The sequence below is a fragment of the Saccopteryx leptura genome, chromosome 12 (genome assembly GCF_036850995.1).
Source record: "Saccopteryx leptura isolate mSacLep1 chromosome 12, mSacLep1_pri_phased_curated, whole genome shotgun sequence".
NCBI classification, from domain to species: Eukaryota; Metazoa; Chordata; class Mammalia; order Chiroptera; family Emballonuridae; genus Saccopteryx; species Saccopteryx leptura.
The window spans coordinates 43,652,844-43,675,376 of NC_089514.1; the positions used below are offsets into that span (position 1 = coordinate 43,652,844).

A 22,533-nucleotide genomic window follows, 5' to 3' on the forward strand; every position below is an offset into this window, starting at 1 on the left:
TTCTGTAGGAGCTGCTATCACCAAAACATTACAGAATTTATAAAGTGCCCCCAGAGGGATCTCTCAGATAAAGTCTGGCCTCATTTTAAAGTCTTGGCTCCATTCGGACTTCCCTGTTCTGCCTTTCAGGGCTAAGTGAGCTCCCACATTTTGCGCTTCTCTCTAAAAGGCACGTGCCTGCCTACACGAGCTGTTTCTAAGGTAGCAGAGAAGATTCACGGGGAACAAATTAATGACATTAGGCAGCACTTACGGTTCAGTTGCTCTGCCTTTGGGTGTGGTGCTTTAAACCTACACTGACTATAAGCTTTCACCTTTTATTGTTCTTTTTGGAAAGTCTTCACTATGTGCTCAGTAAGGAAGTTACATTTTTAAAATAGGAGTTGAGTTTTCATGTGGATCTTTCGCCCAGAGACTGTCCTTTAGAATGGCTTTACTAGCTATATTCACCATAACATAGAAGTATGTAATGAAAGCTAAAAAGTATATCAGTGTGGTCAAAATCATAATATTTTTTTCTACAGTTTGTTGCTCTTGAACAGTTAGTATCTATTAAGATGAGGTCTACATTATCACTATATCTTGCTTCTCTGTTCTGAGTTCAGATTACTTAACTCAGTAAATATTTATTATATGCCAAGTTATAAATGTCGAGCAGATGTAATATGCCAGGTTTCAGTGCTTCACAAATGCCTCCATCCAAGTTACTTCTGTCACTATGGTCTTTCTCATATTGATTAGATTCTAGCTTTCTTACTTAGCATCACATACCAAGTTACCCAGGTGGAGACTGGTTTAGAGATTTATAATAATCAACACTTTATTTATTTATTCGTTTGTTTGTTTGTTTGTTTATACAGATGGTAAATCTCAACCATTATTGTTGATTTTAGTAGATTCGCTCTCAGAGGGGGTAACCTTATCTTAGAGTTTTGAGGTTGCCTTACTCTCCCATAGATTGTTAGCAACAGAAATTGCCTATAAATAAAATTTACCATTCTGGTGGTTGATTTAAGAACTGGAGGAATTGTTTTGAAAGATAATAAACCAAAAATTCAACAGTTAAAAATTATGAATGTTGGACCTTACAAATAGAGTATTTGCCGAGAAATCCATGTACATGCCTATACTCCTGCTATTATGGTTGGTACTGTAATGAAGGATAATGGTGGAGGGAGGGGACTTCTAGTTAGACACGAATCCTTTCAAATCCCCGTTATGCCGACAGTGGACAGAAGACAGCAGCAGTAAGGACTATTGGCGGAATGCAGTAATGAGATTAGAGGGTCAAGGGCTAAATGACATAAGATCGACTTGTGGCTTTTCTACTACTTAATGATCTTTAGTTTCAGGTACCTGCTCTATTATTTAGTTTTATCATCAGTATGCTCTTAATTCTGATTTTCAATCATTTCCTCTGACTATAGAGTAGATGGAGAAAGAGTAAAGTACTCTGTGTACCTTACAAGAATCAAATAAGGTACCAAAAGTAAAAATGAAAAATGTAAAAGAACTACATTTAAAACACAAACACCTAGTGTGTGCTAAAATATTAAAGATATTACATGCAACAGTTTAAAAACCACTAGTTGAGAAATCTTTGATGCAGTGAGTCACTTTTTTTAAAACCATAAACAATAGATTCTGAACTTTCGCCATAAAGACCTTAAATATAAGGAAATATTAGTTTATTGAAAAGCAGCACATCTTTTTAATGTGGGTTAAAATATAGATATGACAACAAGCCATAGCTTGTTGAAGAATATTATTTGAGTAATCCCATCAAGCAAATATTTACTTTGCCCTTCACAAATGTCAAGTCATTGGTCGTTAGGATGACCTATCTGAGCTGTATATCCTCATAATTTTTTTCCTTGGGTCTAGTTATCTTTCTTTAGGGTTGTTCTTAAGTGATACCTGGATTCTATAAGTATAATTTGAATTTTAACACTATATATTCATAACATGTTTATGAATGCCAGTTGGTACTAACAATTTAAAACTTTTATTTTTTGCAGGAGGAATTTGTGACCCTGGGGATTCTCATGAAAATGACATCATCCTGTCTGCAAAGATTGAAGGAAGAAAAGAACACATTATACTGGATACCCTTTCTTATTCCTCTTATAAGGTACAAATGCCAGTCCATGTGTCAGATGGTCTTACCCAGATGTCAAGTTCAAAATCACTAAGACCAAGCTAGATACAGAGGGCAACTTTGTCTTCTAGCAGCCCTGGAAGTTAGCAGATTTCTTTAAAAGTGACATGGACATTTTAACATTCATTTTTTTCTCCCAATTCAAATGAAAATTGAGGTTTAATCAGGATGAATGAATTACAGCCCATCAGAGACAAAAAGGCGGAGCCCAGAACACTGACAGTTATTCCTGTTTCCAGGAAAGCACTAAAAGTGGCTCTAATTATGCAGTCTCACAGTCCTGCCATCAGGCATAATGAATTTTTATTCAGCATTTTGAGATTTCCTAGGAAAAAGACACTATAGACGAAAAGATTTTCACTATCTTTGCTTTTTTCTTTGCTAATTAGAGCCACTGAAGTTGACCATTTTCCTTTTCCCTTTGGATTTAAAACAGATGTTGGCTCGGTTATTTACAAACATCTCCAGAATTATGCTTGTCATAAGGTATAGAATTGTCCTTTTCTCACACTAGATTTATTTGTGCTGAGACCACATTCACACATTCATTAGTAGTTAGCCTCCTCCCCACACTGACGGCACCTTGGGTGCTTTAAACAGCTGGAACACAGCCAGCTGCTAGCATCTCTTGGTTTCAGTTAGGAAGATAGTAGGTAAACATTGAGGCTAGACTAGGGAACAGTCATGTACTAGGGTCACCCAAGTTTCACCACTTGGGATTTAATAATGAACAAATTTCCAGCTGTAACTCAGTAGGGTTATACCTGCTATGGACATCTGCATGCCTCAGACCATCAGTTACATAAGTGATCATGGATAAAGTCATTGGCTCTGGCTGTTTCTGCTTAGAGTCCTGTTTTCAGAATACCTGCTTTGACAAACCATTATTAGTTCTATACAAGTTCAGTTTTAAAAAGGACTGATGAGGCCCTGGCCTCAGTTGCTTAGGGCATTGTCCCAATATGCTAAGGTTGCAAGTTCAATCCCTGGTCATGGCACAGACAAGAATCAATGAATGCATAAGCAAGTGGGAAAACAAATCAACGTTTTCTCGCTCTCCCTCTCCCTCTCTCTCTTTCTCTTTCCCTCTCCCACCCTCCCTCTTTCTTCTCCTCTTTATCTAAAATCAACAAATAAATTAAAAAATTCTTTTTTAATATTCCACTAAAGAGGACTGATGATGTCAAGTGATCTTTGTGTTAAGCGAAGTTATATAAAATGTATACCTATGCTTTGATAGCTTTAAGACCTTACACCAACTGCTCTTCAAGAAGAGAGGGCCTGATCAGTCACACCCAGAGAGTTCCAGGTGTCTGCAAAGGAGAAATTTTGAGTGAGTAAAGTGAATGACCCCCTGAGGACTGTATCTTCTACATGAAATAACAAGTGGAACACACAGCATGTTGCCTGGTGCTTTAAAATGGCAATTATTGTAACTGCAAGATTGACTCTAGGAAAATTCACACAGACTCACACAGGGAGGGTTAGGAGTGACTTTGGTTTCGTTTCTTTCGAAGGTTCCATCTTTGGTTTCTGTAGTCATCAACCCTGAATATCAGACTCCTGCTACCAAATTTTGTCTCAAGCAAAAGAACCATCAAGGAAATAATAGGAATGTCTGGGCTGTAGATTTTTTCCACGTCTTACCTGTTCTCCCTTCTACGATGTCACACATGATACAGTTTTCCATTAACCTGGGGTGTGGAACACATCAACCCGGCAACAGGTAGGAAGCCCTATTTTTGAGTGTGTGAATACATTGGCTTGGCTACTACGTCAGAGCAACTTCTCAGTAGGTTTTCAGCTGGGTTTCAAATAAACTATCCATTAATAAAATATATAATTCTCCCAAAAGTAAAGTTCTTCAGTTAACATGCACAGCATGATTGGATAGATTTTGAGTGTAAATGACTTCATTTTAAGAGCTTGGTCTTAGGTATCGAGGGGCTTGCACATGCCGTGGCAGCCGTTCATTTCGACAGACTGCTGAAAGAAGAGAAGAAACAAATAACTAAAAAAAGCTTGAACTCCTGTTGCTTAGTGACCCCCTAATAATAGGGACAGAAATCAATTAGCACTTCAGCAGCTACGATTTCTCAGTTTCACTTGCTGAAGGGTCACTCGTGTCCTTTCTAAGAGTTTTGTCATTCACGTTCGCAGGATGCAGTGGCAGTGTGAGACGCGGTGGTCGCCTCGCCATCTCTCAAACTCCAGAGCACAGACTCAAGTTACCATTCGCTGTTTTTAAACCAGAGTTTGTTTCTAGACAGCAGTGTAACTACTTGCCCTCAGAAAGCTGGTCAGACTTCTGTGGAGAGGGAAATGACCATTTCAGAAAGAGCATCTTAAAATCTTTCACCTTAGTTCTGCAGTTGTTAATGTACTTAGCAAGAGCTGAGTAATCGTATTGTATTTGTTATATTTTCCTCTTTCGTGCTGTGCTTGTTCTGGTGTTAACAGTGTCAGCTTAGAGTTTTCTACCAACCATGGGCGCTCCTGGTCCCTCCTCCACACTGAGTGTTTACCGGAGACCTGTGCTGGACCACACCTCCCCCACAGCACCATCTACTCCTCTGAGAACTACAGTGGGTGAGTCCATTCTCAGGTATCAACAGATTTTAACCCATGTTGTGGATTCAGAGTCAATGAGTAAGCGTAATAATAGACAAGGCTTACCAGGCAAGGAAGCTGCCCTCTTTTCCAGCTGATTTATTGTATAACAATATGAAACTAACTTCAGTATACCTGATGTAAGAATACAGTTGTAGGATCATTCTTTATGTTCTTGGCTCTTATATTTTATAAATTTAAATTCTATATAATGATCCTGTGGTTGTTGCCAAAAGGCTTATTGCCAAAATAATTAGTGAATGGAATGATGCAACATAGAGCAGTGGAAGAAAGTTAAGCTTTGGAATTGAACCTGGGTTCAAGTCCTGATTCTGCCATCCACATGTGTAATAACATTTGCTCTTTCTAACTTTCTACTTATTTCACATAAATTAGGGAAAATGATACACCCCCTTGAGGGTGGTTAGAAGAGTTAAAGACCACAATGTAATATACCTGCTGCTTTACAAAATAATCACTGGATAATAGTAAAGCTGTTCCCAAGGATAGCAAAATTAAGTTGAGAATTATCTTCCTTACCCTCTCTTTAAATATGCACAGGACGAGGGCATAGAAAATAATAAAAAGTAATCAGTGTTAATCAGCACCACATCTCTGTACAGATGCTTATCATAGAACACTAATCTCTGAGTATTAATGTAAAAATTTCTAAAAAGAATGTCTAAACACAAAATAAATATCATTTGCTAATAAGAACAAACCCACTATTGTAAAGCACAATATGGGTGTTTTTAGAAGTGACGTGTTTATTTAAAAACTATAAACAAACTCCACAAGTGAATTTAAAGAGAGTTTATTTACCAGAATTTAGTGCTATTAGAGCATCCAAACATGTGAGATAAAAGTTAAAGATGTGAACAGTATAGTGGAACTGTTTTGTGCTCAATTTTTTGCAGATGGAACCGAATAACGATTCCCCTTCCGAACGCAGCACTAACCCGGGACACCAGAATTCGCTGGAGACAAACAGGACCCATCCTTGGAAACATGTGGGCAATTGATAATGGTTAGTTTATGCCTGTCTTAATCACACACCATTGATGTAGTCTTCCTGTGCTTTTGTTAGTTAGCACAGACTTATTCACATCTAAGTCATGGTCTTGTGATTCATTAAACGCCCTTTCTTCCCTTTCTCCTTTGCATTCCACTAGAAGCCCAAGGATGCACAATCAGAAATAAAAGGCAGTGGAGTCAGCAATATTAGATGCTAGAATGTTTCAACATACATAATTTTAAAATGCATAAAGCCCTGCAACTCAAATTCACATTGATGACAAGGGATATTCTAACATTTTCTTTGGATGTTCTATACAAAATTAGCATAAATACTTACCACACTGCATGTATTAAAATAAGACCCATTCTTCTCTTAGCATCTATGACAACATCTGGAATGCTGATATTTTAGATTCAGACAGCACTCATAAGGAAAGATCATCTCTAGAATGAAATTTCTGAAGTAAAACTTCTACCCTTTGTCAGAAAACAGTATAAAAGAAAAATTTAGATATACATAAAAAATTTTTTCCATTTTTAAGTGAATTATTAATTTTTAAATAATTATAAAGCCAAGAGCAGTTATAAGTGCACACGAGATAAGATATTTTAAGTATTGTATTGCATAGCTATAAACTTCTTATGTTTGTTTTCAGTAACCAACTCTGGTTTTTAATCATTTTAACTATAAACAGATTAAGAGATTTCCTATTTTCAGAGAGTATATAAATTTGATTGAAGAGTTATACTACAAGGAAGTGGACACGGAGGGACAAAGTGTCAATACTCAAGCAAATTTAGCATAGCCACTGATTTGTGGTGGATTTTATGAAGTAGAAAAAGCCTACTTCATTGTTTAATGCTGATCTTCCATGTCTTAATCTTTTTGTTATCTTGAATAATTTAGAAATTGATATGCAATTAATTAAAATGAATTTTTGAAACTCAGAAATAACTTCAGACAAGATACTTTGTAAATCCTTTAAATAGTCTGTATTCAAAGAAGACCAACAAAGTTCCAGATTTCAAAGCCCACATGAGTTCTGTAGCCATGAACAGGACATCTGCACAAACATCTGCAGATGAACTTGTTAATATGGGGCTTCTCCGTTGGTGGAACATTTTGCATGGCATTTTAATCACTACAATGGTTAATTAGCTCTAGGGAATAAGTATGTCCTCAGGTTAGTGGGATATAGATGACTTTTACCTGCTGTTGCACTTTTCAAAGGTCCTATAACGAACTTATATTACTGTTATAATCATAAAAAGAAACTGAAAAATCAGGAATGAAATGAAGTATATGAAGAGATTAAGAATGCAATGAAGCACATATAAGTCTATGAAAAGAATACCCGAATTTCCTAAAGAAGGCCGTTACAACATGATTCTAAGTCAGAAAGTGTTTACTGTGCATCCTGAGATCCTATCATCATGCTCTGAGTACAGTGAGAAAAGGTGAAGATGTATATAATGAGCATGGTTAGCAATGTTTGACAGTTGCAATATTTGGGGCAGAATATCTTCAGTTCTGTTTTATTCTTATACATGGGGCTTTCACAGAAACAGGACCGCTCTCTGGCTTCTTTACAAGGCAGAAGAGGACACACGCTTCTTCCAAGAGACATGTGCCAACTTGCCAAAGGATTCTCTCCCATTGCAAAACGGTATCAGGAAAACAAACAGAGAGAAGACAGGTCAATGTCTCACCTCGGTTTGCTATGCTCTTCCTCCATGTAAAGCTGGCTTCTGATAGTGAGGAAAGAAAAAATTTTGGAAATTGTTCTGAAATTTTTAGCAAAATAGAAAATCCTAGAGCAAATGTTAGTTGCCACTTTAATTTTTTCAACTTGTTTACTTTAATGATCATAGTGAGGAAAATGAATCTATCCTTTCCACACTTTGAAGAAAAAGGAGCCTGCACACTTACTCATACTGTGATGCCTAATGCCTCTATCTTTAGCAGGGAGGGATGATAAAGAAAATCCTTAAATTGTGATTTCTTTTTATGGACTTGGAAAGTCTGATTTTGTTGTTGTTTTACGATGGGAGCCTTTTGAACTATGACGTGGGTATAGTATAGGACAGCCTCAAGAGTGAGCCTGCACACTGCAGTAAACCACTTAACAGGACTCAAGAGCAATCCTACTGCAACTGTGGAATCCAGTGTGCTGGGAAGACAATCATAAGCTTTTCAGGCTAAAAAAGAATGGAACCCTGTCCGATTCCTCAGCACTCGGTTACCAGGGGATCCCATCAGGCAGATGGAGCAGGAAAGACACTTGGCCCCAGTGTGGTGATAATGATATAACCATAGGTGCCAGGCAGCATGCCAGGCACGAAGCACTTCACTTATTCTTTCTTCCAAGGATAAAGAATAAGGACAGTGAAGCTTAAATAGGACAAGTCCCATGCAAAGTTTCCCAGGTGAAACCGAATTTGAATCCAGGGTTATTTCACACCTAAAACCAATAGGTTTAACCACTCAGCCTGCTCTCAATCTCTTCTTCAACCATCAGTTTCCTTCGACAAGAGTTTTACCAGGCCTTCTTTGTATCTCCTTTGAGTTACTGTACCTGTTAATTGGGTCCAGAGAATAAGTACTTATAGGAGTACAGGCCACAGGAAAGCTTATTTTAAAATAAAATCATTTAATTTTGACTTGGTTACAAGATCAGAGAAGAAAGTGATCATAGATGGTAAATTTGTTTATGCCTGAAATTAAATACCTGGTGTCTTAATTACAAATCTGCCAGAACTGTTTTAACTTAATTCTTTCAAGATTTTAATGTTTCATACTGAAGAAGGTAGGAACATGTGAGTTGAGTTCCTTAGAGCCTCCTGAGCTAAAATGGTTTCAGGTAGAATAGTAATGCTTCTGTCTTGAACTTCCTACAGAGTATAATTTCTTTAGGTAGAAATAAAGAATTTAAAAAGGATCAATTTGATATATCATGAAATGGAGAGGTTATAATTTAATTTAAAAACTATAAAAATAACTATAATTTTTATTCTTATCTGGGAATATCTGTAACATTGAAGATAATTGTTACATGTATTTCTAAGTAATAATTATCCTTTCTGAAATGGGGAGTTAAAGTCTGTTGTTGAGCATAACATCTTCTCTATAAAGCAGCTCTTTTCCTAGATGGTGGGCTTGATTGACAATGATGTTACAGAACTATATTCTAATCTTCAGAATGTTGAGGAAAAGAGTCCCTGATTGAATGGTAGGTTCTCAGGTACTCAGACTCAAGTATATTTAAGATATTAAGCCATTTGATAATAGTACAGTCAAATCACACCAATAGTATAAAAGTGGAACAAAACCAATGAGGAGTTGGAGATGCCATGGTTGTTAAACACTTAGCTTGTCACACAGTGCTCTGTGTGTCACTGCATTCCTGTGATCAACAGACATGCAGTGGGCTAGATCCCATGGTATTACTTCAAGAAATCATTTAATATGCTGGTGATCGTCTTGGTTTTTCCCATTTTTATGCCATTTTTACGCCATTGTTACATACTGTCTTTTGCTCTGCAGTTTACATTGGTCCCTCGTGTCTCAAATTTTGTTCTGGAAGAGGACAGTGTTCTCGGCATGGTTGCAAGTAAGCATTTTCAAAAATATATTTACACTTCTATTTTTTTATATATATATACTTGATATGTTGAAGCCACAGGTAATTTTGTTTTCATTTCCTTTTTATGGTTTTGAGGTCTTTTAAGACCAACAATAGGATACTTCAAATGGAATTTAAGTGTAATTGAATATTAAGTGTATTTTGTAAGTTGAAGTTGATGAATAAATTAAATTTCTACTAAGCGAAATTATGAACAAATTTAGCATACCGTGTATAAAATTGTAAAGAAATGTGAATTCCTGATAGCTTGATGTCTTCCTTTTCTGTCTTTAGTTATATTCTTTAATATTTAATTTTTCTGTAAACTTGTTCTAAAACATGAGTCATATTTTAATTCCTAGCATCCTTATTAAATGAATTATGAAAATCAGTACTGCCCCACAGACCCAATGCTAAAGGAAATGGAATGAGCCAAATTTAGTAGATTTGATAAGAAAATTCATCTTTAAATATAACTAATATAACTATGCAATCTTACTTTTGGAAATCATTTAGGTTTTTAAAATTATGTATATTTTACATAATAATGATGTTGAATATTAGTGTGGAACTATACATAAATAATGTAATATCTAGGTACCACTGGAACACTGTGTTATGTTTATACCAAGAATGGATGGTCATGTTTATTATGTAATCCTCACATTGATATTTAATTATAAAACATCCCGGGCATTCCTGAAGCCACAGACAGTCTTTGTTATACGCATAAGTTTTCAACAAATGATTACCTAGTCTCTTTTTTCTTGTCCTCCAGATAAAGAGTAATTAATTAATTAGCCAATTACTTCATTAATGGAGAACTCATTAATGAAATTTCACTAAGAACCCTTTGAAACTATCATTTGTGAATTATATATGTGAGGCAAGACTCTTGCCAGTAGTGAGATGAGAATGTCAGAGTAATTTTTAAAGTATATTTCAATGTATTTAATTAACAGAGAACTCACTCTGCACAATGGAAATGTTTACCAAAGTATGTAAAGAATTGAAAATTTCCTTTTTATACTTTAAAACGTACTATGCATCTCTATGCTTTTTAATAAAACCACCAACTCCCGTTCAGAAACACTGACTCATAAGATCTATGAAACACTGGCTGGTGTTTTCTTCAACTCATCATGTTCATCCATTTTCCATAACCAAGCCATCCTCTTGTTTAATGCGGTTCAGATAAAATTAACAGCAGGAAGCCAGACAGTTTTGTAATTCCTGAAGTTCTGAAAAGTTTTGAAAACAAATTATCTAAAATGACAGCTGACTTTATTAAGGAAAATAGAAAGTGCTATTTCTAAAAGATAATAGTTATACTTCATTTATTGTATATATTATCTCTGTTTGCATTCAATAGTTTTATTACAACAACCATCTGTTACCCATAAAAGGTTCAAACAGAAATCTGAATGGCAGTTCTATGTGTTTGGGCGTCATTCTCTTTTGACACTATAGTATCCTGAATAATCATAGCCTTCACCTCTTTCTGAGGTTTTACAGAATATTTTCATTAGTTGGAATAGTTATTTTCGTATTTCTGATGATGTTTTATATAATATTTTTGGCTTTGTTCATTTGTGGCTGAGCTAAATATTTGGCCACTACATCCTTTTACAACAATATGTGTCTTGTCGAGTTTGAGCAAACTTGCATGGGAAGGAAATTCATACGCTTATTTCCTTTCACAGATCCTGAGTCTGGGGTTTCTGTAGCATTGTGTTTTTCTCCCAGTTTCTCCACCTCGTCACTACCATTATTCGCTACTAGGATTCCACCTCTCTTGCTCCCTATCACTTTCTTGCCTGTGTATAATCTGCAGGCCTGGGTTTCTAAACTGATAACTCACTATCCTGATAAGTCCACCCCTGTTAGAAATGTTAGATATGCTCATATAAAGGACAGCGAGCTTAGAAACCTTTCTACACATGTATCTTAACAGTGGGACCTTTTCCCCTGGCAGGGAAATGTTGCATTTAAGGGTAGGTAGATGAGCAGTAGGGGACATATTTGGAGTCAGAGGAGCCCCAGGTCACTCCTCAAATCACCAGTATGTGTTACCTTACTGTTTTGCTGCAAAACAAAGGCTACAAATGTATTTTTAAAATACACGAGTGAAATTCTTATCAGCATTCTATCCCAATTGCATAACTTTGCATTAAAAGTACACTTTCAAAACCAGTAAATGGGAACTGACAGCAATGTGAGTCATCTCTAAATGATCACCAATTTCTCCCAATCACTGGTCCTAAGAAGACACATTTAAGATACACAGCAACACATTTGCCCTGAAATACATTCTAGCAATAAATAGTCTTGTTGGGAGACCCTACTTCCAATTTCTGATCATATTCAGTTTCCCAGTGTTAAAATGTGCCCACTTTAGGTAATTTTTAAATCCTTTTTAGAAACTACTTGGCTATTCAAAGTCTGACTAAGTCAATTAGACATGTGACAGAAGCAATCTGTGTGAGGCACAGTTACAGGCTCTGTGAAATACTGTTACAATTTCCCACTCCCATTTCTAATGCAAAGACAACCCTTGAACTTTACTCTGCAGTAGTTCTTAGCATCATAGGGCCCACCTTTTTCTGATATGATAATTACTATAAACTTTCTCCCTCAGAATACCCAATACACATAAAAGTTGACATTTAATTTCAGCACCTTCATACATTTCTTGGACCCTCCCTGAGGCCAGCATAGATTCCAGTTTCAGCACTAATAGTTAAGAATAGCCTTCTTTTTATTATTATTTATATTTTTAAGTGAAAGGAGGGTAGATAGACAGACTCCCACATGTGCCCCAACCAGGATCTATCCAGTGACCCCCTTATTGGGCCAATGCTCGAATCAGTCGAGCTATCTTCAGCACCTGGGGCTGCGGGAGAGAAGAGAGAGAGAAAGGGAAGAGGAAGGAGGAGAGAGAAGTAGATGGCCACTTCTCATGTGTGCCCTGACCAGGGATCAAACCCGGGATGTCCGTACGCTGGGCCAATGCTCTATCCACTGAGCAAACTGGCCACGGCCAATGAATAGCCTTCTGAATTATGAAGAAAGATCACTTCATTGGTACATTTACTGTATAAAAGGCTTTTTTCAGACTCTAGGAAGTTTTGAATGCTTGGATAAGAACCCCTGTGCCACCCAGAAAGACACCAATTTAATTTTATAATAGGAGACATAGTATATGTAGTAAGAAAGAAGTAGTACAATAAAAATAAAGAATTTGAAACTAATTCCTGATGAGTAAACTCCTTTAAATATAAGAAGGTTCTGATATTCAATTATTGAGTCATCTGTGATGAGTTCTTTCACTGATAGAAGACTCAGAAAGTTCCATATATATTCTAGTCAGCTAACATATATACAGTAGATTCTTATATGGCAACAGGCAGATTATGTGTTTTTTGTTGTTTTTTTTTTCTTGAAGCACTACTAATTTGGGATTCCACTGAGGAGCAACATAATTTTGCTGAAGACATCCATAAGCATTCCCTTTAAAATGCCAGTCTAAATTTGAAATAGTTAAGGATAAATTAATTATCCAATCTTTTAAAAATATTTCAAATAATTCTGATCACAAATATAACATGTACTTTTACACTTGTTCTTAGGGGAACTTTATTCTTGCTATCTTATACAAGTATTTTTTTATGTTATTTCTTTCCCAAATTTAACTATCATAACTATGAATAAAATTATATACCTTTTACAAAGATTTTAAGTTGGAAATGTGCATGAATATAGATGTATTTGTCAATAAATAGCTGGCATTGCTTGAAGGTGAGTGCTGAATTGTTGTTTTAACCATAAGCTTTTACAGAAGAGCTAGAGCTATGCAAAGATTGTATTCTTCTGGAATATTCACAGTCACCCTACCCTTGTCAAGTTTTCAGATTGAGAATTTTCCAAAGACTAAAGAGCCTTGTTTACCATCCAATCAAATCCTGACCTCTGGACTTCCTCCTCTCCAGAGTAGATTCAGAAAACTCTGAAAGGACCAACAGTTTAAGATTTAATTTCATGGGATGTCTTTCAGGTGTGACCCTGGATTTTCTGGCCCAGCTTGTGAACTGGCATCCCAGACCTTCCCAATGTTTATCTCTGAAAGCTTTGGCAGTTCCAGACTCTCCTCATACCATAACTTTTACTCTATCCGTGGTGCTGAAGTCAGCTTTGGCTGCGGTGTCTTGGCCAGTGGGAAGGCCCTGGTGTTCAACAAAGATGGGAGACGTCAGCTAATTACATCTTTCCTTGATAGCTCACAATCCAGGTGAGTGAAGGTGGGGTGGAATACACACCAAAACCAGACAATAATGATTGAATTTAGGCCTATTAATTTTCTATTTTTGCTTTTTTGCTGGTATATACATATTCCCATTTTTAACCAGGAGGAGAGGGAGCTTGCAGTTTAGGGTCAATTTGTCCTAGTTTTAATAAAATAAAAAGCTCAGCGATGACTTTAAGATACTAACAACTGATTAGAGTTTTAAAATATGAGATGTTAGCATCAACACTGTGTTCTCAAGCCACGGGCTAGTTAATTATTTATGTAGGTTTATTTATTTGACAGCTTGCAGAGGCTGACCAGATTCACCACACATCTCCCCTTCCCCCAGTGCCTGATAAATAATGCAGTAAAGGAGTGATTGGCATTTTAGTGTACATCACAAGTCATAGTATACAAATATGTATAAATATAGTTATATTTGTGCGGATGCATCTTTGTATAAAACAAGTACATTAATCTGATATTCTATACATATTCATACATCTCACAGTGAAATTTCTTACAAAGAGAGTTGAATAGAAACCTGTAGCTTTTGGGTAGTTCATTTAAATTTGTTTGAAATTTTTTAAAAGCCAAAATGAACATTACGATTAAAATGTTTATGCACATGCTAATTAGACACTTCCTGTCTAGGTTTCTGCAGTTCACACTGCGGCTGGGGAGCAAGTCTGTTCTGAGCACGTGCAGGGCCCCCGACCAGCCTGGGGAAGGAGTTCTGTTGCATTATTCTTACGATAATGGGGTCACGTGGAAACTCTTGGAGCACTATTCATATCTCAGCTACCATGAGCCCAGGTATGTGGAAATCATTGGGAAAAAAATGGTTAGACTGATATCTTTTTCCTGGGGAAATCATCATTCAAATGGTATGATTCCAGTTATTTTTCCATTGAAAATGGTGAAAACAAAGATTGATGTGCCTTGCAGTGAAAAATCAGCAAGCCACATTCTTCTAACCCATTTGTCCTACTGACTTATGATAACTTGAAGAAATTTATTTTTATATTTTAGGATGTACATATAAGGGAAATATTTTGATGCCTAGGGAAGAGAAAATATTCTTAATACTATTTTTCTTATTTAACTACAGTGCAAACTATAGATATGATTTTAATATAATTCTAAATTACAGATGCTGCTGACAAATATTTGCTAACAATATAGTATTATAATGTTATAATAAATCATGAGAGAATAAGATAAAATCTGACGACCAATAAAGTTTTCATGTAATGTAATTTAAACGATGAGTACAAAGGAATCATTCTAGAGTATATAGAGTCGGGTAAAGGTGCAGTGTAAGAATACATTTAAAGTCCTTTCTTCAGGCACCATCTATTTTTCTTTAGCTTGTATACTTTATACCTATAGTCACAGCTGTAAGATTTAAGTGTTACTTAAAGCAGGGCTACCCTTCGGTGTCAGCAGAGTAATGATCACCATTACTGGTGCAGTTTCAGAAGTGTCCAAAGCATCCTCACCTCTATTAGAAGCTTTGTTGATCTGCTCACTGAAATTCCTTTAAAACATCAGGAAAAGAGGAGAATGGGAACGTGAAAATGCCATTGGAGGAGAGAACTGTGGCTTACATTCCCAGTCAGATATAAAGAACTAACCCTGTTTGCCTTCCTGGAAGTACATGTTGGTCATGGATATGGAAAAGACTGGGGGCTTTGGGCACTGACGTTTGCATTGGCTCCATGGCAGACAGGCAGGGATGCTGATGATACACTTGACATACTTGAACAGTTTTCCCAGCGCTGTTGCTCTGTTTTAAGTATTAACAAATAGGTGTGTCCGTAAAGTCATGGTGCACTTTTGACTGGTCACAGGAAAGCAACAAAAGACGATAGAAATGTGAAATCTGCACCAAATAAAAGGAAAACTCTCCCAGTTTCATACCTATTCAGTGCAGTTCAATGTGGGCTCATGCACAGGTTTCTTAGGGCTCCTTAGGTAGCTATCCCGTATAGCCTCTACAGACTCGTCACTGACTGATGGCCTACCAGAACGGGGTTTCTCCACCAAACTGCCAGTTTCCTTCAACTGCTTATCCCACTGAGTAATGTTATTCCTATGTTGTGGTGCTTCGTTATAAACGCGTTGCACTTTAGTCATGGATTTGAATTTAGCGAGCCACAGAACACACTGAACTTTCCTCTGTACCGTCCACATCTCGACTGGCATGGCCGTGGGCTGCTCCGCTGTATACACGGTGTTACGTCATCATCTGCGCATGTGCACATGCTGCCACATCATCCTACAGAAACTGGGAGGGTTTTCCTTTTATTTGGTGCAGAATTTCACATTTCTATGGTCTTTTGTTGCTTTCCTGTGACCAGTCAAAAGTGCACCATGACTTTAAAGACACACTGTAGATGAGAACTTTTAGCTTCATAGAAAATGAAGTAGATTATACTTAACAACTATCATGAGTTATTAACACTATACTTTATAAAATTTTAAGAACACATCAGATGTATTCTTTCCCCTTAAAGGTAAATGTAAAGCTAACCTCATCTTTCTCACTCAATAGAAACATATGAATCTTAACGAAATGTTTCCTGGGCTCTCCATAGTGAACATTAAAAGAATATTAAACAAAAATCAAGGTGATAATAATGATGAAAGCATGAAGAAAATGTCACCATCCTAAGTTAACTGAGCCAAAAACACAATTTTTTCTAACAAGAATGAACAGCTTTAAAATTCAGTAATCAGTCTTATCATGAAATTTAATTAATATTTATTGATATGAAAAATAATTTCACATTTAATGTGCTATTGAAAAGGAGTGTTTAATCTTGCCTGCCATTTGACAGCAACATTTTTCTTCTAAGCACGATCAAGGTGGCTTTTCAGCGTTAGTTAAGTGCATAGCTTGAAAGATTAAGATCGGAGTGGAGGTATTTTTCTCTAAATATGTGTAAAGAACACTTTCATTTTCTATATATGTCCCTCTGTCCATGAGATCTTTCTTCCTTCCCGTCTCTCTTACAAATATTCATAAAAGGTGACATGACAGAAGTAGAATTTGATATATTCTAGATACTGAGTTATATTTTATGTGATAAATAATACAAACCTTGAAAATTCTTCATAGGAAAGTTACACATATCTTGATGCCTTTAGCCATTTCTGTATTTTCTTCAGCATAAAGTACTGCCTGTAATTGCTATGAATTCCTTATTGTTCCTTTCTGTCATGATTGTTCGAAAATGAAGTGTGATCCATAAATTAGATATGCTAATTAGCTAACCATTATTATTCCTAGCCAATTTCTAATAATTTGCTTTTCTATGAATCACCCAGTAAATAATTCTATGTGCTTGTTATTTATAAAATTTGAAGTCTGTGAATATATTTAAGTTAATCTTTGAATTCAAACTGATTAAAATGTCTTTAAAATAATTGGTATTTTTATTAATGTAAAACTTTGTATCACTGATGAGACTAAAATCATTCGAGAATTTTCTTAATTATAGGGCTTGTTTTTATATTCTAACATTATTAAGAAACCTAATCTTATTTTATTTTTGTTTTGATTACTGTATTAATTAACATGAAATATATGAGCTTAGTACCTACCTTAAAGAGGAAGATTGTTATAGAAAGTTGACCTAAGTCCCTGGGATCGCATCTAGGGATTTTCTGATCAAACAGTTCCATAACTGTTCCAACCAGACACTGTAATATGCATAGAACAGGGAAGGCAAACTACCCCCCCCCCCGCCAGCCGTGAGGGAAAGGTCAAGAGCACAGGCCCTAGAGCCATGCTGCCTAGATCCAGAGCCTGGCATTGTCACTTAAAAGCTGCCTCTGGGTTCAGGTATCTCTCAGGGTGTACTGATATGAGATAGTTCATTCATGCAGCAAGAATTTAAGTCCTTATTGTGTTCCAGGTACTGTTCCAGGGGCTAAGACACAATAATGAAAAAATGAAAAAGTCTCTGACTTTGCTATAAGAATATTATTCCCAGTTTCACAGATGAAGATGCTGAGGCCCACAGAGGTGAAGTACCTTCCCTGTGGCTGCAAAGTTATTAACCATTTAACCCTAGGTGTCAGAGTGGGGACTTTACCGAAGAGTCTGGGTACACACCCACAGTCTTAATATCTCAGCCAGGGAAAATATTGGTCATTTCAATTACTGTTATCATGCACATAAATATGCACTTTATTTTTCTGTAAAGTTGCCTGAGAAAGTCTATTTTTCAGTTATCTTTAAAAATTTTACTTTCATCATAGAAAATAGTAACTTTTTAAAATGATTAATATAAAGGAAAATTATAATTTTCTAATAAAGTAATCAAATTAAATTGATGCATGATGTTTTCATTGTTGAGCCAGTTCATATATAGTTTATTTTCATATATTTGCTATATTAATATTAATAATATACTTATTTAATATTTAGTAGACATAGTATCTAGAAAAATTAAAGTGAAAGTTACTAAAATACTTAGCTAAATTTTACTCTTCTAACAAATTCACATCAGTAAAAATAAATTCAGACTGTAGAAAGTATTTAAAAACCATAAACATATTGTAGCTATATATTTTTAGCCTGAAAACTTCTTTTAAATTTATATTCCTGTATTTGAATATTGATATTTAATTATTTTAAAAGTTTGTTTTCTCACATTGCAAAAAGTTCTACCAGTTTCTCACTACTAGTTTGTACGGTGATGGTCATGTTATTCTACCCATATTTTCATGTACAAAGAGAAAACAGACATTTTTAACAACTTTCAGTGTGTAAAAAATTACATTTCAGTATATGATTTTACATTCCTTTACACAATAACTAAAAGTAACAATACAGATACTAAAATCACTCTAATGTCTTAGTAAATCACATCTTAGACATTAAAAATTTTAATAATTATTTCTAAATTATCCAACTAGTCACTAGTGAGATTTTCTTTGCTCACTAGTAAGATCATCCCCTTCGGTGTGTGTTTGCTGCAAACCCCTCTCCTGGTGTCTAACTGCACGTTGATGTAGACAAATGTTCTGTTTGCCATTTGCTTCACATCTCACCTTGTGTGGGCGTGAGCAGCACGTGCTATGATTTATGGAGCTTTCAAGCAGACGTCATTGCAGTGACAATTAATGTGTGGTTCCTGCTGCTGTGTACAATAACTGCTCCTGGAAATTAGATATTATTCTTAATTTTCTTTCCCATTTGTCAGATAAAGGTTTGTTGTCATAGCTGCCATGACACAGCAAGTGACCTTGCATACTATGCTAAACTCATGGGAATAAGGAAGTGCCATGGTACCAACCAGCCCCAAACTCTAACACAGGGTTCCTCAGGTTACAACAGTCTCGACATACGATGTTTCAAATTTACAACACTCATTCCCATAAAAACTTAAAGAAATTGAGACATGAATGTTTCAGTTTATGCCGTTAGCATCATACTTATGAGCTGCGTGTACAAACTAGTTCGGTTGTGCACGGCAGAAGCATACCCAGCAAAGTGGGATATCAGTAAGGGACTTGGCGTCCACCGTACACTGACCTACGCCATTTTGAACTGTTAAAAGCACAAGTGTTCCGTTTGTGTTAGGCTAGTGTATGTTTCGACTTACACCAAAATTTGGGTTATGTCACTATCGTAGGAACAGAACTGTGTCATAACCCGAGGCTCCCTATATGTGTAACAAGCTGCCAAGGACCCCTCACCAGCCTGAGATGAATCCTGCCACTTTGAGAACTGTTGACTGAGTTAGCTTTTCTGAGAGCAGATGAGTAAAAGCAAAGTCACATTTTTAGGTGTGCTGAGAAGACTGCTGGAATCAGACAGAAAATTGGAAATCTCAGAAGAATGTTTGTAATAATGGGAGAACTATTTTTTTAAAAATACTTTATACAGCAGGAAAAAATCCCGCTATAAATGTTTCTATTTTAAGATATCAAAGTAATCTAAATTTTTACTTTTTCTCTTTAGAATAATCTCTGTAGAATTACCAGATGATGCAAGACAGTTCGGAATTCAGTTCAGATGGTGGCAACCGTATCATTCTTCCCAGGGAGAAGATGTGTGGGCAATTGATGAGATTATCATGACATCTGTCCTTTTCAACAGCATTAGTCTTGACTTTACCAATCTTGTGGAGGTCACTCAGTCTCTGGGATTCTACCTTGGAAATGTTCAGCCGTACTGTGGCCATGACTGGACCCTGTGGTAAGGACTTCATCTCTGTTCTGTTGTGACAATATGCAGTGAGGATTAGAGCACCAGGAGCACCTTCCAGTGCATCTAGCACTCAGCCATTTGTTGACAAATTTTACTGAACATGAACCATTTTAAAAGTTATTATTTTGTCTACAAGTAAGCTGTCTTGAGTAGGAGGACCAAAAAACAAATACTGATAGATTTAAATAAATACAAAATTTCACTTTATTAATCTCATTTTCATTTACCACTATTACATATAAAAATTGTCCTCAAAAAGAGTTATTAACTGAAGTAAATAACATACTCTCCTTTCATGGACACCCTCTGTGATCACAGTGAAATGTGAAATCACTCTAATGATATTTTAATAAAACAATAATTAGCTGTATGTTTATACTGACTTACATAACACCCAAGAAGTTTTTCTATCCCTAATTTTTTAATAAATATCTCCTTTTTAATCCATTTTTATCAGCAATATTGGACTAGTGAATTATCTAGTTAACGTCAGTAGGGTTTCAAGGTTGTGGAATAACCTAGTCAAGATACCTTGTAGTCTTCGATATTTTTTCCCCATATGGTCATCATATGCAAACTTAATTATATGTTCATTAAACTTAACTATACATTAACTAGTAAATAAATAGTTTAAGACTATGATTAGCACAGCAATTGGATGACACAGTAGTGATTGACTGGTCACGGGTTGGCTTCTGTAACTGCAGACAAAGGGGCTGTGCTCAGATGGTTCAAATAGTGGATATGATACATTCCACTGGTTGGAAATTGGAAGAACAAGGAAGTTCCAGACACATGAAGATCTGAAGGAAGAGCATTTCAACTATAGGAAATTTTGTGGTACAGAGAGTCCCAAAACAAGAGTGTCTGTGACATGTTCAAGGACCAGGAAGGCAGCTGGTGGTGTTGGAGCCCAGGTAGCCAATAGGAGTAGAAGCCAAGAAACGTGCAGGGGCCTGAGCATGTAGGACCTCCTCGGCCCAGGCATCCCGGATTAACATTCAGGTCTACATGATTCCAAAACCCATAGCTTTCACTGTGCATACCGCCCTTCTCTCTGTGGGTTTCTTTAGGACTTTAAACATAATTGAGGAATAATTTTCTAAGATTTTTACTTTCCACTGAGTAATGGTCAAACCAATTTAATTTCTCCAGATGAATCTTGCCGAAAGCTATTCACCACAGTTGTCTCCAGAGAGCATATCATAAGTGACCCATCAGTGACCTTATCATAATTAGAGGTAAATTTTACACACCATTGCACAGAAAATTACCTTTGATGGGGATTTTGCATGGACAGCCACATCGTACACACAGCAGGCTGGAAGTCCAGCATCAGTGATAGCTAATGGAATGGAAGTGCAGCTGACCACTTTTGCTGCAAGCAGAGGTGTCAGACTAGAGACAGTGACATTTCTACACAACAGAGTATGAGTGGTGGTTGTATGATCTCTAGTTGATAGCCTCAAATGCTTATTTTCATGGATTGTCACTCTTAGTCCTCAAATCTGCAAAGAAAATAGAGGGGTAAAGCAAATAATATACAAAGGTATATATTAAAATGAGAGTTTTTAGAATTTTTGATTCTGAAAATTTAAATTGACCTGAATGAACAGTAATCATCATATTAGCCATATGCCATAAACTGTATCCCCAAAGATTATATAGTAGTTTTTCTCCAGCACTTTTAATACAACAAAGAGTCATATCATGAATGCAAGTCCTGTATCATGTTTATTTTCAAAAATAGTTAACATCTGCTTAAATAAACTCCAAAGTTGCTGAGCATTTTAATTTAACACTTGGGTTGAATGCATGATAACAGTGGTTTAATTTCTGTGCTTTGATCAAAACCCTAAGAACAATATCCATTCACACAAGTCTGATGAATATTCTTAACCCCACTGCTTTAATTGGTAGATGTACATTTACTTTGTGAAAGTACAATCACAGTAATTATGGAAAATGATAAGAAAATATGAATAACTGTACAATCCCCATGGGTACCTTGAGCAGCACCATAGGAGTTTTATTAACAACCACATGTGAGCAATCAGATTTGACTTTCTGATCTTCTCTGAAATGAAAAGGGGTTGTCTTGGTTATGAAACAACAGAGAGTATACTTTGGCAGTGATAATGAGACTAGAGAAAGACATTAACCGCTCTAATGAGGACATGAAAAATGCTTGCTGCTTATTAAAATGAAACAAAATGGAAGATCTCAAACTGTTCCCATTTTCTTAGCCAGTGAATCAGAATAAAGCCCCTTTAATGACACTGTTTTTTCTTTGCTGCTGTTGAGGAATATATTGTCCAAATTCAATGTGAACCCACGTTAGGAATGTTTCTCATAAATACTTGCTATAATATTGAAATTCAAATGATGGTATTGACCAACTTATTTATTATAACCTCCTAGTCCTAAAACAAGTTATTTTTAAGGCAAAATCTCTGAAGCATATTATCTTATTAAGTAAAAGTTATTTGAACATGTTAAATTAGTGGCCTGTGCCCTTCAATGACCTTGTTTCTCCCAAGAGAAATTCTGAAATGTATACATGTTTCTACAGATTGTTGATGTCAAATTAATTATTGTTGTCTTTTCCCAGCTG

General features: G+C 36.1%; 1 protein-coding gene across 2 annotated transcripts in view; it reads left to right on the forward strand.

The window, feature by feature from the left end:
- The window catches only part of RELN (reelin), a 649,217-nt gene that overhangs the window by 418,079 nt on the left and 208,605 nt on the right, over nucleotides 1-22,533 (forward strand). For both annotated transcript variants that reach the window (XM_066354462.1, XM_066354463.1), the window contains exons 13-20: nucleotides 2,019-2,131; nucleotides 3,676-3,884; nucleotides 4,619-4,747; nucleotides 5,686-5,795; nucleotides 9,330-9,396; nucleotides 13,463-13,696; nucleotides 14,348-14,509; nucleotides 19,671-19,907. In XM_066354462.1, the coding sequence (XP_066210559.1) occupies nucleotides 2,019-2,131; nucleotides 3,676-3,884; nucleotides 4,619-4,747; nucleotides 5,686-5,795; nucleotides 9,330-9,396; nucleotides 13,463-13,696; nucleotides 14,348-14,509; nucleotides 19,671-19,907 (1,261 nt within the window). The remainder of the gene's footprint in view (nucleotides 1-2,018; nucleotides 2,132-3,675; nucleotides 3,885-4,618; nucleotides 4,748-5,685; nucleotides 5,796-9,329; nucleotides 9,397-13,462; nucleotides 13,697-14,347; nucleotides 14,510-19,670; nucleotides 19,908-22,533) is intronic.